General features: G+C 42.2%; 1 protein-coding gene and 1 non-coding gene across 4 annotated transcripts in view; one reads left to right on the forward strand and one right to left on the reverse strand.

The window, feature by feature from the left end:
- Positions 1-2,801: 2,801 nt before the first annotated feature.
- LOC138391031 (U6 spliceosomal RNA) lies at positions 2,802-2,908 on the reverse strand. Its single transcript, XR_011234674.1, has one exon. It is a non-coding gene; the product is annotated as a U6 spliceosomal RNA (small nuclear RNA).
- A 4,826-nt stretch (positions 2,909-7,734) lies between these two features.
- SCP2 (sterol carrier protein 2) overlaps positions 7,735-17,486 on the forward strand; it is a 98,776-nt gene continuing 89,024 nt past the window's right edge. Inside the window, exons 1-2 of one of the 3 annotated variants that reach the window (XM_069479994.1) lie at positions 7,735-8,269; positions 14,841-14,898. In XM_069479994.1, coding sequence (XP_069336095.1) covers positions 8,201-8,269; positions 14,841-14,898 — 127 coding nt within the window. In that variant the 5' untranslated portion in view covers positions 7,735-8,200. Of the gene's footprint in view, positions 8,270-11,538; positions 11,608-14,840; positions 14,899-15,360; positions 15,539-17,486 lie in introns of those variants that run through there. The other 2 variants (XM_069479995.1, XM_069479992.1) reach the window with 2 other exon arrangements.

Below are 17,486 nucleotides of genomic sequence, written 5' to 3' on the forward strand. Positions count from 1 at the left end.
TCATACCCAACTAAATCAGGGTTAAGAGGCCAGGGGGGAAAGCACTCGGGGCACATAGCACCTGCTCCAAGAATTGACTTTTCTGCAAGGCCAGCTGCTGAAAAGGCCTGCTATAACTCTAAGACCAGTTTTAGCTAGTGGCTTCTAAAATGACCTGCTGTGACTCTATGACCAGTTTTACTTACAACTATCACTCACCAATCCGAGCTTGCTAGCTCCTAAAAGCTTCTCTAGTGCCAGTGAGCTTTATTTCAAAACAATACATAACTTTTTTCTTTCTAATAAAACCACCAACCTTCTCTTTGTTCTTTGCACATACTAAGACACCACCTTGATCTGTGTGTCTGCCCTGAATTGCAATTCTCACATTCCCAATTAAAATGTTTAACTTATAGATTTGTCTCTATATTTTATTTTGGCTTCAACATATGAATTTTGGGGAGATATAAACATTCAGTCCCTATGCCAGGGACCAGGGCCACTCTGGAGGGGCAGGGTCCGACTTCTTGCTGTTTCTCTTGAGCACCTTTTTTTTTTTTTTTTATTGGGACTACAGGCATGTGCCACCATGCCTGGCTAATTTTTCTATATATATTTTTAGCTGTCCAGATCATTTCTTTCTATTTTTAGTAGAGACGGGGTCTCGCTCTTGCTCAGGCTGGTCTCGAACTCCTGAGCTCAAACAATCCGCCCGCCTTGGCCTCCCAGAGTGCTAGGATTACAGGCATGAGCCACCGCACCCGGCCTTGCGCACCTTTTATCCTGAAGCTTTCACATGGCTAAGCTAACGTGGCTGCCCCAAGCCTGCTCAACTCTTCATGACTTTTTAGTTTAAGCATCACTATCATCCAGTGACTCAGTCTAGTCCAAATCCATATTCCAGGAGAGTTTCTGATAGGCCCACATTGTCAGGTACCCATCTTGGGTCTAGTCAGCTGTGGGGAAGGAGGTGGCACATAGTCAAATATCATCACCAGGGCTATGGAGGGGGTGTCTTCTTGGACACCCTGTCTACATTGACTGAAGCAGAGTCTGTTGGGGGAGAAAACGTGTTCAGTTTGGAACATGATGAGTTTGAGGTGATGCTGAACTTCTCAGAGGAAACGGCCTGTGAGAAGGAGGCAACAGGAGACCAGAGAGCCCAACAGAGGGGACAGAACTATAGGTTTGGGGGTACAAGTCCTGAATTTTTGAGTTGGAGCAGTAGCTGCAGCCTGAACCCCGGAAAATACTTTCTTCAAGGCATTTATCACTTGTGGAAACATTTATTCTTGTCATCCCCACTAGAATGAAAGTTCTGTTGAACCGGGACTTTGTTTTGTTCACTTTCTGGCACACAGTAGGTACTCAATAAATGTTTACTGAATGAATGAACAAATAAAAGAGTGCTGGGCTCTGTGCCGGGATCGGGGATAGGCCACCTTTATTGTCTCATTTCCAAAAGCATTGGTTCTCTACCTTATTTTTTGCCCTATAATTTTGGGAGTTCTGCCAGACAGCCTGAAGCTTTGGGTGGCTGTGTGTTTAGACATGTTTTGGGGATGGTGAGGGTGGGTGGTAGAGAACTTCTCTTTTCTTTTCTTTTTTTTTTTTTCTTTTTTCTTTTGCCTTCCTTCCTCCTCGAGAACTTCTCTTTTCAATACCCCACTTCTGCCACTCTGTGTGCCCCTAAGCAAGTGTCTTCCCCACTCTGGACCTCCTCGACAACATAAGAGGGCTGAGACAGAATACAATTAAAGGTTCTTTCCGTTCCCTATTTTATGGATTCTTTCTGGCTATGACAGCCTCAGACCAGAAGAGGTCAGGGGAGGTGAGTCAGGGCTCAGAGACCTCTTGGCTATCAGTCCTGGGACCACCCATTCAGGATAGTCCAAGAATGCCTGTAATGGCTGCAGCCCTAAAGAATGGGAAGAAGGGAGGGAGGAGAAAGGGGAAAAGCATGGGCCAGGAAAGAAGTCAGAGAAACAGAGACAGGGAATAGAGAAATAAACAGCAAATATAGACGAGAAACATTTAAGGAAGTATTAATACCCATTCTCCACTATCTCTTCCAGAAAACAGAACAAGATAGAATACTTTATAATCCATTCTATGAAGCCAGCCAGCCTTACTTTAATATCAAAACCAGATAAACACATAATAAGAAAGGAGCACTACAGACTAATATTTATGAACATTGACACAAAAATCCTGAACAAAACATTGCCAAACTAGGCCGGGCGCGGTGGCTCACGCCTGTAATCCTAGCACTCTGGGAGGCCGAGGTGGGCGGATCGTTTGAGCTCAAGAGTTCGAGACCAGCCTGAGCAAAAGCGAGACCCCATCTCTACTAAAAATAGAAAGAAATTATATGGACAGCTAAAAATATATATATAAAAAATTAGCCGGGCATGGTGGTGCATGCCTGTAGTCCCAACTACTCGGGAGGCTGAGACAGGAGGATCCCTTGAGCTCAGGAGTTTGAGGTTGCTGTGAGCTAGGCTGACGCCATGGCACCCACTCTAGCCTGGGCAACAAAGTGAGACTCTGTCTCAAAAAAAAAAAAAAAAAAAAAAATTGCCAAACTAAATCCAACAATTATTGAATTTTATATCCAAAGAGTAATATACCATGTCTAAGTACAATTTATTTCAGCTATGTGAGTCTGGTTTAACTTTTGTTTTTTTGGTTGTTTGTTTTTGTTTTTTATAGATTAGGAGTTAGAGATGGGGGCGTGAAATCGGAAGATCCCTCAGTTGGGTGAGTCACTGTGCTTATTGGAGCCTCAGTTTCCCCACCCAGGAACATTAGAAAGTGGAACCAAAAATATGGAACACTTCACGAATTTGCATGTAATTCTTGCACAGGGGCCATGCTAATCTTCTCTGTATCATTCCAATTTTAGTATATGTGCTGCCCAAGTGAGCACTGGTTTAACTTTGGGAAAACAATCAACAAGTTAAAGAAAAACATGTATGATTATATCACTTGATCTTGAAAAAGTACTTGACAAGGAGAAGGATTCTGGGGAGATGGCAGAGTAGGAAGCACCAGGAATCTGTCTCCTTACCTAAACAATAATTACATTGGCGGAATCTGTCGGATAGAACTATTTTGTACACCTCTATTGAAAGTTTACAATTTCCAGTGGAAGGCTTGGAAGGTAAATTGTAGTTAATTTGGTAATTTTCAGCTCTTACCACAGCAGCAGCTGCCCCATCCTCCACTCCCAGCCCCATGGCAGGTAGCTGTGCACACAGCTTGCAGGAGCCAGGGTGGGCAAAAATGACCCTGTCTTCCAAATATGAGGGATCGGTGATTGGATCACTGCTTACTGCTTCTGATCACGTAGGTATAGACAAAGCGGCTAGTGGCCATTGTTGTTACACCTCCCCTGATTTTGTTGTAAAAGCCCCTCCCTCTCCAACTGAAGTAACTTTAAGGATTTTAAAAAATTTAAACCTTTAAAAAGGTTGGCACTTTTTTTACCCCTCCTTCATTTTTCTCTTTTTCCTCTGTTAGGTCCTAGACATTAAAGACTAGACCATTCAAAAACAAGTGCATATATGGGGAGAATTATTTATTTATTTATTTATTTATTTTTAAGACAGAGTCTCACTCTGTTGCCCTGAGTAGAGTGCCAAGGCATCAGTCTAGCTCACAGCAACCTCGCACTCCCGGGCTCAAGCGATCCTCCTGCCTGCCTCCCGAGTAGCTGGGACTACAGGCACAAACCATGATGCACAGCTAATTTTTCTATTTTTAGTAGAAACAGGGTCTCACTCTTGCTCAGGCTGGTTTTGAACTCCTGAGCTCAAGGGATCCTCCCCCCTCAGCCTCCCAGAGTGCTAGGATTACAGGCCTGAGCCACTGCGCCCAGCCCCATATGGGGAGAATTAGAAAGTGACTGTGCATGCCTAGGGAAAGGTCCAGACTCAGGAAAGAACTATGAAGACCTTAAGTTTACACCTCAGGCTAATCTTTGGCACAGAGAAAACCTACAACAATAAAAAAAAAAAAAAAAAAAAAACCCACCAAAAACAGTAACAAAACCTAGCAAACCCTGAGGAAGAGGGAGAATCTGAATTACAGAGTTATCACATTATTAGAGTCAAATGCCCAGTTTTCAACAAAAAACCACAAGACATCCAAACAGAAAAATATGGCTCATTCAAAGGAAAAAGAAATAAAGCAACAGAAATTGTCCCTGAAAAACACCTAATGGCAGATCTATTCAACAAAGACATTAAAATAACTATCTTAAAGAAGATATGGAGAAAGTTGAGAAAACTATATATGAACAAAATGGCAATATTAATAAGGAGACAGAAAAATCTAAAAAGAAACCAAAAAGACATTCTAGAGCCCAAAAGTATAATAATTGAAATGAAAAATTCAATAGAATTTTTCAAAGACAGATTTGAGCATAAAATCAGCAAACTTGGCTGGGCAAGGTAGCTCACGCCTGTAATCCTAGCACTCTGGGAGGCCGAGGCGGGAGGATCACTCGAGGTCAGGAGTTTGAGACCAACCTGAGCAAGAGTGAGACCCTGTCTCTACTAAAAATAGAAAGACATTATCTGGACAACTAAATATATATATATATATATATGTAGAAAAATTAGCCGGGCATGGTGGCACATGCCTGTAGTCCCAGCTACTCGGGAGGCTGAGGCAGTAGGATTGCTTGAGCCTGGGAGTTTGAGGTTGCTGTGAGCTAAGCTGATGCCACAGCACTGTAGCCCAGGCAACAGAGCAAGGCTCTGTCAAAAAAATAAATAAATAAATAAAAAATAAATCAGCAAACTTGAAAATAGAGTAGTGGAAATTATCAATTGTGAGGAGCAGAAATGGAGAAGATCGAACAAAATTGAACAGAGCCTAAGAGACCTGTGGGACACCACCAAGCCAACCAACATATGCACTGTGGGGGGTGTCAGAAGTAGAAGAGAGAAAGAAAGGGGAGGAAGAGAATATTTGAAGAAACATTGGCTGAAAACTTTCAAATTTTGTTTGTTTGTTTTTGTAGAGATGAGGTCTCACTATGTTGCCCAAGCTGGTCTCAAACTCCTGGCCTCAAGTGATCCTCCTACCTCAGCCTCCCAAAGCACTGGGATTACAGGTATGAGCCGCTGTGCCAGACCACGGCTAAATTTTTCCTGTGTTTTTTTGTAGAGACAGGGTCTTGCTCTGTCACCCAGGCTAAAGTGCAATGATGTAATCATAGCTCACTGTAATCTCCAATTCCTGGGCTCAAGTGATCCTCCCACCTAAGCCTCCTGAGTAGCTGGTACTACACACATGTACCACCATGCCTGGCTATGGCCCCAGCCAAATTTGATGAAAGACATGAATATAACATCCAAGAAGCTAACAATTTCCAAGTAAGATAAACTCAAAGAGACCCACACTAAGACACATTATAATCAAACTTCCAAAGAGAAAATCTTGAAAACAGCAAGAGATAAGCAATTACATATAATAGATATGATCATATACAAAGGATCTTCAATAAGAATATCCACAGATTCATCATCAGAAACTTGTGAAGCCAAATGGCAGTGGGCCAATATAGTCAGCATGTTAAGAGGAAAACATCTGTCAACCAAGAATCCTATAGCCAGCAAAACTGTCCTTAAAAAATCGGGAAGGCCCAAGTGCAGTGGCTCACACCTGTAATCCCAGCATTTTTGAAGGCCAAGGCAGGAGGACTGCTTGAGTTCGAGAGTTCAAGACCAGCCTGAGCATCATAGCGAGACCGCCATCTCTATAAAAATAAATGAATAGGCCGGGCTTCTATAAAAATAAATGAATAGGCCGGGCGCGGTGGCTCACACCTGTAATCCTAGCACTCTGGGAGGCCGAGGTGGGCGGATCATTTAAGCTCAGGAGTTCGAGACCAGCCTGAGCAAGAGCGAGACCTCATCTCTACTAAAAATAGAAAGAAATTATATGGACAGCTAAAAATATATATATAGAAAAAATTAGCCGGGCATGGTGGTGCATGCCTGTAGTTCTAGCTACTCGGGAGGCTGAGACAGGAGGATCGCTTGAGCTCAGGAGTTTGAGGTTGCTGTGAGCTAGGCTGACGCCATGGCACTCACTCTAGCCTGGGCAACAGAGTGAGACTCTGTCTCAAAATAAATAAATAAATAAATAAATGAATAAATAAATAAACCAATACATAAATAAATAATGGTGGCACTTAAAAAAAATGGTGGCATGTGCCTGTAGGTCTAGCTACTTGGAAGGCTGAGGCAGGAGGATCCTTTGAGCCCAGGATGATGGTGGCGTGCACCTGTAGTCCCAGCTGCTTGGGAGGCTGAAGTGGGAGGACTGCTTGAGCCCATGATTTCGAGGTTACAGTAAACTATGATCAGGCCACTGCACTCCAGCCTGGGTGACAGAATGAGACTCTGTCTCAAAAAAAAAAAAATAAATAAATAAAATCCATTGGTATAAGAAAAAAATCAAGATGCAGAATAGTGTATAAAAGAAAGCTAGTTTGTGTTATGAAGGGGGATAACATTACTTATGTATGCATTTGGTTATATTTATATAAAATATCTCTGGAAGGATGGGGTGAGGGACTGGAGGGACTACAAGGCTAGGAATAGGGGTGTGAGGGAGAATTTTTAAGTTTGACCTTTTGTACTTTTTGAATCTTGATGTATGTATTGAGTATTACCTACTTAAGAACAAATAATGAAAATGAAAACAAAACACAATGACAAAAATTAAAGATGTGCTATAGCAAAAATAAAATATATACACAAAGTCCAAACATTCAAACTGTACAGATAAGTATAAAATTAAAAGAAAAACATTCCCTCCTCCATATTCTATGTATTTAAAAGGATGTTTGTTGTATTCTATGCAGCATTTCTAAGTGTTTTGTAGCAGGCATGAGACAAAATATTAACAGCAAATGGTCCTGTGGTCCCAGCTATAACATAAGAAGCCACGTTTGCTCATTTCTGCTTGCCAGCAAAATTTCACAAAGGCCCTGACTCTGTGATGACATGCAGCTCTCTGGAAGGATGCTTTGAAGACAAAACAGGGTAGAGCACACTATGTGTCTTGCCTCAGTCACTACATTCCTTAAAAGATAAATGACCCTTGTCCTTGCCTTTTCCTACACATTAACATCAGACGCAGTTAGTGATTATGCTTCTGTAATCTATAACCAGATGCACTCTCACATCCAAACTTAGATGCGATCCTGCTTTAATGTAACTTCTGAGCAAGTCTGGCGTGATTTTGCCTGTAGTAAGCCTCCACTACCTGTATGTAAACTGTCAGCTGAAACATGCTTTGGAGCAGTCTGATAGACCCTCTCTGAAAGACTCCTTCCCTGCCTTGGGGGCTGTAGCCCTCAGTTTACTGTAATTCTTTAGAAACTTTATTTTTTTTCTTTTGTTGACACAGGGGAATTTTTGGATTTTTTAGTTTTCTTCATTGGAAAGAGAAGTGTTCTTTCTCAACCTTCTTAGTATTAATGAATACCTTTTATGACCTTACTATCCCCTCTTCACTTCTATGGACTACTATTTTGAAACCAATATCCAGTGTACAGCCAGCATTTGTTACATAATAATTAATCTGGGCCTTGTGACATCTTATTCTATCAGGTTGGTAACTGATCCACCAATCCCATTGCTGTCTTTATCAGTCAATCAGTTTCAAGACACAACTGTTCACTTCGTAAGGGCCTCTTCAGTGTCCTGCCTTGTGCTAGGCCGTAGGGATAGATAGGATAACATCCCTTTGTCTCTTCCTTGATCAGCTGGAGATTTTACTCTTTGTTTGTTTTTGTTTTTAAGAGACAGGGTCACACTCTGTTGCCCAGGCTGGAGTGCAGCCCCAGCCTCCAGAGTACCTGGGACTACTGGTGCATGAGGTGGGGACTGGTGGCTACTAGGTTACAAAGATTTTTTCCAACGGCTGAGGTGGACTCAGTCTTGAGTCCACGTCCGGGAACCCTGGCCTTGGACTCCGTGCGCCGAGGGCTGGAAAACTACGCCCCCCGCCCCCAGAGCCGCACACCGCGCCGCGCACGCGCAGGAGCCGATGGCTAACAGTCCGCTGTCGCTTCGCGTTGCCAGGGCCCGACCCCGCCCCGCCTCCGCCGCCTCCGGCCCAGAGGGAGCTCCCGGCCGCCACGGCCTCAGGCCCCGGCTATAGTCCGCTGCGCTCGCCGCTGCCGGGCACTGGCAGAACCATGTCTCCCCCCTTGGGGACGTTTCCGCCCCTGCGCCGGGTTTTCGTGGTGGGGGTTGGCATGACCAAGGTAAACAGCAGTGTACGGTGGAGGCGGGCTCCCTGTCCCGATCTGCCTCAGTGTGGCGGGGGAACCTCTAGGTGACAGGAAACCGAGGCGGTCAGTGCCTGCGCCGTTCCTGTCTGTCCTTCCTGCCCGGAGGAAGCCGGCTCCTAGCTCCGGCTGCTTGGCGCGTGGGGCATCCGGGTGGCGACTCGGGGGCGGGGAGGCGGGGTGGGGTGGGGTTGCGATCTGCGGTGTCTCTGGGGCTTGTAGTGTCTCAGGCTTGCTCCTGCGGCCATTTTTTTCTCCTTCCCTTTTCTCCCTGGTCAGAGTTTGTGATGCAGCCCTCAGGATACCCAAAGTTCTCACCTCTTTAGATTCTGGGTGAAGTCCCAAGGTTTATGGAGCTCGACCCGAGGCAAAGGTCATCTCGCACCAGAAGGGAAGCAGGTCGTGAATGTCACTATGTGCCCTCCCAGAAATACTTCTGGTAGGAGCCCATCTTAGAGACAGCTCCAAGTGTGGATCGGGAGGAGAGACACTAGTGATGCTCAGCGTCTCGGCACAGGTGGCAGGTTTCCTGGATCCTCTGACCCCTCTCTGTTCCTCAAGTGTCAGCTTGGAACTCTGGAGGCCAGAGGCTGCTACAGTCTTATTCCTTCCTCTTCTGTCGTCCCTCAGGGTCTTGCTCTGCTGCCCATGTTGGAGTGCAGTGGCACGATCAGCCTTCCGAGTAGTTAGGACTATAGGCGGGCACCGTCGCTCCTGGTTAATTTATTTCACTTTTGTAGAGATGGGGGGTCTCCTCCCTATGTTGCCCAGGCTTGTCTCCAGCTCCTGGCCTCAAGCATGATCTTCCCGCCTGGGCCTCCCAAAGTGCTGGAATTACAGGCATGAGCCTCCATGCCAGACCAGGCTTTTTTCTTGACCCCTTACCACATCCATGCTTTAGTAATGCCAAATTGCCTTTAGTTTCTCCCCCTGCTCTATAGTTTTATACATGTGTTGCTTTGCTTCTGTTGTTTTTACTACGTGTACCATTATCTTCTCAGCTGGTTAACTTTTTTTGCATTTTTAAAGAATCAGTTTGGGTCTTGTCTTCTCCAGGAAGCCTCAGATCCTCCTGACTTTCCAGTAGAGCCTTGTACTGCACTTAACCTCTATCTTAGTGTAAGGTTTTAAGACCGGAGTCCACAGGAGGGAGGCGGCGCAGCTGAAAGTTAAAGTACCCTCCCGGGTTTCGGCACCAAATGTAAGGTTTTTTGGATTGGCGGGCGCCAGAGAAAGAAAGATGAGCAGAGTTGAAAGGGATAAGTAAAGAGGCTTTATTGGGATGCTCCTGGGTGAGGGTAACGAGTCCCAAGAGAGGGACCCAGGCGAGATTTTTGGGTCCAGGGAGAGAGAGAGAGAGACCGGAAAAGTCACATCGCCCAGAAGTCTGAGTGGGTTTATGTATGTTTTTAGGCTTGGGGGTAGGGGTTTCTTTGGCAGGAAGATTTATGGTGAGGGAATTTTCTGTTGCAGTTTTAGGGCGGGTGTAGGAGGGGCTGGTGGTATGTATGGATTCCAGGAACCGAGACCCTTATCAGGGTAACCATCCAGGTGTGGCTATTCTTTAACTTAGCTGGGCCCTGCAGGCATTGTTTTTGGCAGGTCTCGTGGGCTTCTTCTTTTTCCATTAGGGAGGGGAGGGGTGCCCACCACCAGCCTTATACTTAGTACTTACTATGTTATACAGTACTGAAATTCTGTTTATATGTCTGTATTTTCCCAAAGCACGTAAGGTCTTCCAGGGTGGGTACCACATCTTACTCACGGTTATACTCCTGTTAACCTGAAAGTGCTTGGTCCCTGAAGGCCCTCAATGAATGTTAGTTGAGCAATATTAAATAGATAATGCGTTGTGAAAGAATTCCTAGCAAGAGTTCTATTTCTGAGAAAGCAGCCCTAAAATTTTTATTATTTTACCAGTTGGCTGAGAGTACACAATTCAATCAAAACATGTAAATAGAAAAGTCGACTGATACCAGAAGCTTGGAGATCATCCTATTGTTCCATGGAAGAGGGGGCTTCTAATACAGGCGGACAGTAAGACTTTTAAAGTATGGTATTAATGCAGTCAGATCTTCTGTTGGCTGTTGAATGTCTGATTATTATGTGGGCTGTATGGAAAAGCACAGTTTTATAACCCTTTGGGAAGCAGGAGATGTATTTCTTTTTCTCAAGTTGGGAGGTAGAGGTGGGGGAGGTGTTAAAGTCCTTAGGGAAAGGGTGGGGAGTATGAAGAGTGCCATTATTGATGTGCTTATTAGGCCAGAATACTTCCCTTTAGGTCTGGCCTACTGGACCCTGAGTCAGGATTTGATAAAGAGGGAGAAATCTACTAGGTAATTAATACTGTCAAGTTATTTTTTTTATTTTTCTACTTTTGAAGGAAATTTAAAGTTCTGTTAATAGATTTCTACTGGTTGGGCTCTTTTGTTATGTTTATTAATTTGAATAGCTGAATTGTCTAGATAATTTAAAGTTCTCTTAATGAGGTTCTATTATTCAATGTAGGAAATGAGTTAGAATTCCTACGGTGGGAGTCAACATGTTTTAACACAGCTAAGTCACAGCTGCCATCTGGCTGACATCAGGCCATCAGACCCTTTGCTTATGCTGCCTATCTCCTGATATGCCCTCTCATCTACTTACATTCTACCTGTCTTTCAAGAACTAGTCCAAGTCCCATGTCTTCTTAAAACTTCCTCAGGCTCCGTGCTGTGACTCATGCCTGTAATCCTGGGAGGCGGAGGCGGGAGGATCACTTGAGGTCAGGAGGTCAGGAGACCAGCCTGAGCAAGAGCGAGACCATGTCTCTACAGAAAATGGAAAAATTAGCTGAGCATGGTGGCGCATGCCTGTAGTCCCAGCCACTCTAGTCCCAGCTACTTGGGAGGCTGAGGCAGGAGGATTGCTAGAGTCCAGGAGTTTGAGGTTGCAGTCAGCTATGATTGTGTCACTACACTTTAGCCTGGGCAACAGAGTGAGACCCTGTCTTTAAAAAAAAAAAAAAACAAGCTCTAAAAAGTGTACTTTTTACACATCCCTGCTCAAAGCTAATTTGGCACCTGTCAAATGGTGATACTGTATCATTTCTTTTTCAGTTATTACTTTGAGTACTTTTGATAAGACACTATTCCTCATCTATTTCATGACCTAGTGGTACAGGTCATACAGGAAAGACAATAAATGTATGATTGATGTGTCCTTCAAAATGATATAAGCCAAGGAAGAAGATACTGGTTCTTGGAAACAGAATCCAATATGGGAGAATAGAGAAGCACCAGGATGGCAGCCATGCATAGTCCAGTTTGCAATAGGTATATGAATGGTTCCAGGAGGAAGGTCTCTAGAATAAAAATTTTTGATCATGTGGACTAGGGTTTTAAGAGAGATTTTAGAGGTGTTGTTAGCATGATCTAAATTTGGAGTTAGGCACATAAAAAGCAGGTGAAAAAAATGAGTTTTGCAAATTAAATAGAGTGTTCTCAGTAATTATGTTACTGAGCATTAGCACTAGTATAGCGTTAGTATTGTTACAAGATTATTATGTGTGTAACATGGTCTAAATTATGTGAATAAGTATAGGATATTCTACTTTATCCCTTAGTGCTTGAGAACTAAGATTCTTGGTAGACAAGAAAAGAGATACAGATATAATACAGAAGAGGGTAGGTAAAAAATTCTGTAATCCTGAATTTGAATCCATAGTATTAGTATGAAGTATTTCATCTTTAAAAAATTTTTTAGGTAGGGCGTGGTGGCTCACGCCTGTAATCCTAGCACTCTGGGAGGCCGAGTGGGAGGATCGCTCGAGATCAGGAGTTCAAGACCAGCCTGAGCAAGAGCGAGACCCCGTCTCTACTAAAAAAAAAAAAAAAAAAAAATAGAAAGAAATTAACCAGACAACTAAAATATATAGAAAAAACTAGCCGGGCATGGTGGTGCATGCCTGTAGTCCCAGCTACTCGGGAGGCTGAGGCAGAAGGATTGCTTGAACCCAAGAGTTTGAGGTTGATGTGAGCTAGGCTGACACCACGGTACTCTAGCCTGGGCGACAGAGCAAGACTCTGTCTCAAAAACAATAAAAAATGAAATAAAAATTTTTAGCTCTGTCCACTAAAGAGGCCTGGAAACAATGACAAAATCTGTGGGATCTATAGCATCCAGATTATGGTCTTGAAATATCTTTTTCTAATAAAAGGAATGGCTAGTTGGAGAAAATGCTGATTTCATGTGGGGCAGGAAATATGCAAGATAAGTCTAGAATATTTTGTCTTTCCTAATTGCAAGAAAGTTATCAAAGACAACTTGGGTTATATCAAAAGGATTTGGAAGCCAACTTCCATGGGAAGTTCCCATTTATCAAAGATGGGACAATCTGAACTTTAAAAAAGATAATTGCAATTGAGTGAAACCCATCAAATGGTGTTTAAATACATGAGTTCATGGTAATATTTCAAAACCAACAAATCGTAGCTTTGCAGGATAATAGGGGACTTATTCATTATCTTGAAAACTGATAAAGGGAAATAATCATACCTTTATTATCTTTCCCATATGAACTATACTTAGGAGTAGTGTTTTTTTATGAAAAGTATTCAAAATAATAGCTGAAAAATGACAGAATATCACCATTTGACAGCTGCCAATGAATTAATAGCTTTAGCAGGGGTTCTCAAAATGTGGTCTGTGGACTCCTGGGTTCTCTGAGACCTTTTCAGGGGATCTGCAACGTTAAGACTCTTCATAATAATACTAAGATATTTGCCATTTTCATTGTATATTGACATTTATACTGACGGTGCAAAAGTAATGGTGGATAGCAATGTCAGTACTAGTAGTCTTGTATTCTTTGTGTACTCATGTACTCATAGGAATAAAACATCAGTTTTCATTTAAGACCATACTTGATGAAGGAGAAAACAATTGTTAATTTTATTAAATCTCAATGCTTGAGAATACATTGTGAAATTGTTTGCATTGTGAGCTAAACTAGCTGCTTTTTTCTTGAAACACCAGTTTTACTTGAGAGAACATCTGGCGTACATATGATGGTTATTCAGACGTGGGTGTATTTTAGATATTTTCTCAAAAATGAATGAAGTCAGCCTGTCACTTCAAGGAAAACAACTGCCAGTATTTGTTTCCAATTATAAAATTTGAGCTTTTAAGTGAAAATTAGAATTTTAGAAAACTTATATCTACTTGAGAACATCATATTACTTTAAAAAAATTTTTTATAAAATGGGTGACGATATTAAAAAAGGTGAGGTTTTGGAATTTAAAAAATGGACAAGATTAAACTGTAATGTCTTTGGATGCACATCTGGGTGATAAAACTATGAAATAAATGTTCCAAGAAAGCGATTACTATAGGAATAGGACAGTAATTACTTTGGGGGTAAGGTAGGGATTGAGACTGGGACAGAGTGCATGGAGGAGTTTCTGGGATGGTGGGCAAAGTTGTATTTCTTGATCCGGGTAGTGGATGCAAGGGTGTTTGCCTTGAAAGTTCATTAGGATATGAATTTAATTCCAGAAAAAAAAAACAAAACCCTAAAATGGTACAGTAAAGCAAATCATAGTTAGACTACTTGGCCCAGTAGTAAAAAAGATGTACTTAATAAGATAAACACTGAGTACTGAATTAGCAACGAATTGTGACTTAGCTAGCTAAGATGGTGGGAGAGGTAAATGTGTATGTGGAGCGGCAGAAGAGACCTAATCCTCATTGGTCTTTATTGGAGATTATGACATAACTTCTTAAACTGATAGAGAAATAATTTTATAAGAATATTTAGAAACATGGCTGTTTGTGTCACAAGAAATATCTATAAGAATTGAAAGTGGATATTTTGGAAGCAAGTATGACCAGTGGATGGGGAGTAGTGAAACAGAGGAATGCTGTTTTTTTGTAAGGCTTGTGGTACTTTTTTGTCCTTGTTTTTCTTTCATGTCTTTGATTAAAAAATAAAATAATTCTGGGAGGCTGAGACAAAAGGATCACTTGAGCCCAGGAGTTTGAGACCAGCCTGGTTAATACAGCGAGACTCAGTCTCTATAAAAAAATAATAAAAAAATTAGCTGGGCGTGGTGGTGCGTACGTGTAGTCCCAGCTACTTGAGAGGCTAAGGCAGGGGGATTGCTTGAGCCCCGGAGTTTGAGGTTGCAGTGAGCTGGGATGATGCCCCTGTACTCTAACCCAGGCAACACAGTGAGACTGTATGCAAAAATTTAATTAGTTAAAAAACAAATATTAATAGTCTATTCCCAGCACCTCAGCACTTGTGCCCTCTTCCAGTCACTGTAACCTGCAAAAGGTTACCATTTTCCTGACTTCCTGACCTTTAATACCACAGATTAGTTCTGCTTTTCTGTTCAACATTATATTTGTAAAATTCAGTCATAATTTTATTTGTTGTTATAGTTTATTCACTCTCATTGATGTAATAGGTGCTCAATGTGTTTTTTTGTTTGAATGAAGAGGTTTTTTTTTTGTAAAGAACATCTAACTATACTTGTTTCTATTTATTATCTCCTATATTTCTAGTTCATGAAGCCTGGAGCTGAGAATTCAGGAGATTACCCTGACTTGGCAAAAGAAGCAGGTAATACAGAACATCTAGATCTTTGAACAGTCATATTTTTTTGTGGTCTGTCTCCGTGGGTGGAGCAGCCTTGCAAACACAAAAGGAAGCCCAGTCAAGGGAGAAGAACCTCTATGGAGAAGTGCCTAGTGGCTCACTAGAAAAGAGAAAGGGAAAAGAGCTTGGGCATTCCTAGCAGCTACATAGCCAGAAGTAGACAGTGGCTTATGATTTTATGTGCTATCTGTTCGTTGGGATGGTTAAGGGTTGTGTGGGAGAGAAAGGTATGGTCATTAAAAGGGATAATTTCATTCCAGTGTGTGTTCACCTTAGGAGATATAAAAAAAATTAGTGTCTTCTTTTCCAGGAAGAGGGATAATCACATTAAAAATATATGGAATGCCTGTATGGTGGTTTTCCTCTCTTCACTTCATTGAATCAACATAGAGAATTCTTTTTCTATCACTAGGCTGCTGTGTGACTAAATGAGGTGATGTGGTTTGTTACTGTTTATTCTAATAAGTGTTAGAAATGTCAAGCAAAGGACTCTGGGGAATACTACTGAGTGGAACTCAAAGGAAGGAGGATCCACAGGTGCATGGGTCCATGTTCTCTAAGCATTTGGCATTCTTCAGAGTCACACACCTGGGCCAGGCTGCAGGTGACTGAACTGTGGGTCCAAGTTCCAGCAGACAAGTCCCCTTTCATCATTCTCTTTCTCTCTCTCTCTCTTTCTTCTCATTCTCTTTTTTTAAAGAGGAAAGCATCAGAGCTTCTTTACATGTTATGTATAAACAAACAAACAAATATAAATATTTTAGATTCAAGGCCAGGTAGTCTAAGATTAGGTGCCAGTTGTTTTGGGGAATTCTTTGAAATACCTGCTTCCTAGCACTTGGAGACTTGGGAGGTCCTTGGTTCCATGAGAAGTTGTTAGGCATAGTCCCTTTCTGAGGGAGCCTCCCTGACCCATTCCTTCTAGCTTGTTGCCAGGCAACCCAAAAAAGTTAACTATGGTTCTTCCCTAGATAATCCTGCTTATCTCCAAGAGTACCCTGTGCACCCAGTGCATGTATATTTAGATTTTACTTCAATACTTATTGTTTTGTTTTGAAACAGGGTCTTGTTCTATTGCCCTGGCCAGAGTGCAGTGCTGTCATCATAGCTCACTGCAACCTTAAACTCCTTGGCTCAAGCAATCCTCCTGCCTCAGCCTCCCAAGTAGCTAGGACTACAGGCGTGCACCTCCATGTCCTGCTAATTTTTTTATTTTTGTAGAGACAGGATCTTGCTCTTGCTCAGGCTGGTCTTGAAATCCTGACCTCAAGTGATCCTCCCTCCTCAGCCTCCCTAAGTGCTAAGATTACAGGTGTGAGCCACTGCACCTGGCCAGATTTTGCTTCAACACTTATTATTCAATTCAGTATTTAAATATTATTTTATGAGGAATCAGAGCATCTCTGCCCCCCTATAGGAAGGTTCAAGGGATCTGATTAATTGCTATTGGTTCTTAGAGTAGGCACTGTTCATTTAATGTTTTTTAAAAATATGACCAAAAGATTCACATTTAATGTTTATCTTCTGTGTGGATAAACACGCTGCTCTTGACTGATGTGTCCCAAACAGCAGCTCTCTGTCTCTGAAGTGGGAGATGCTTTGGTTTTCTAAATATTTTTTGTCCCATTTCCTTTATTTCATTAAAAATTTGGGGAGGTTACTTTAGTGTGTGTATATTTTGATTATAAAATGGTAATACTGAGGTGCAGTTATGAAGTTTGAAACTAACTGTGGGGATTGACTAGTAACAAGATATGCAGTTTAATTTACTCAGCTTATTTTGATTTTGCAGGCAACATTAGGAAAATAAACACCTTTTAATAAATGAACTTTATTTCTTTCTTTTTTTTTTAGAGACAGGGTCTTGCTTTGTTGTCCAGGCTGGGTGCAGTGGCATAATCATAGCTCACTACAACCTCAAACTCCTGGGCTCAAGCCATCCTCCTGCCTCAGCCTCCTCAGTAGCTAGGACTACAGGCATGTGACACCACACCTGGCTAATTTTTAAATTTTTTGTAGAGATAGGGATCTTGCTATGTTGCCCATAGCTAGTCTCGAACTCCTGGCCTCCTGAGAGCTTCTCATTTCAGCCTCCGAAAGTGCTGGGATTACAGGTGTGAGCTGCTGTGCCTGGCCAAACTTAAAACTTTTAAAACTTAGGTTTTCTCTTAAAAATACTCCTTGGTTCTAATTATGTATGGAAATGAGAAGTATAAAAGGATGACTTCACTCATATATTTCACCTAAAGTACCTTGAGACTACATCAGTCACATTTAGTTGAACATTTATCGAAGCACAACTTGAGGGTAAAATCCCCTGAGATTCTGAAAATGAGTTTGCACTCTGTTGTCTCTGGACTCATTTGCTGAGTGTGGTGGTGAGGCAGGGGGATTGGTTTTTTGGAACAGTAGATCCAAAAGTCTTACTCTCTACTTCTGCGGACCTGTTATAGGAGGGGCTTCTGCTACCATTTTCTTTCCTGTTATTTCCTAAATGCATAGAATGGAGGGAAGCAGAATTGCCTCTTGTCACTTCCATTATTTAGGGACTT

The sequence above is a fragment of the Eulemur rufifrons genome, chromosome 8 (assembly GCF_041146395.1).
Source record: "Eulemur rufifrons isolate Redbay chromosome 8, OSU_ERuf_1, whole genome shotgun sequence".
Lineage (NCBI taxonomy): Eukaryota > Metazoa > Chordata > Mammalia > Primates > Lemuridae > Eulemur > Eulemur rufifrons.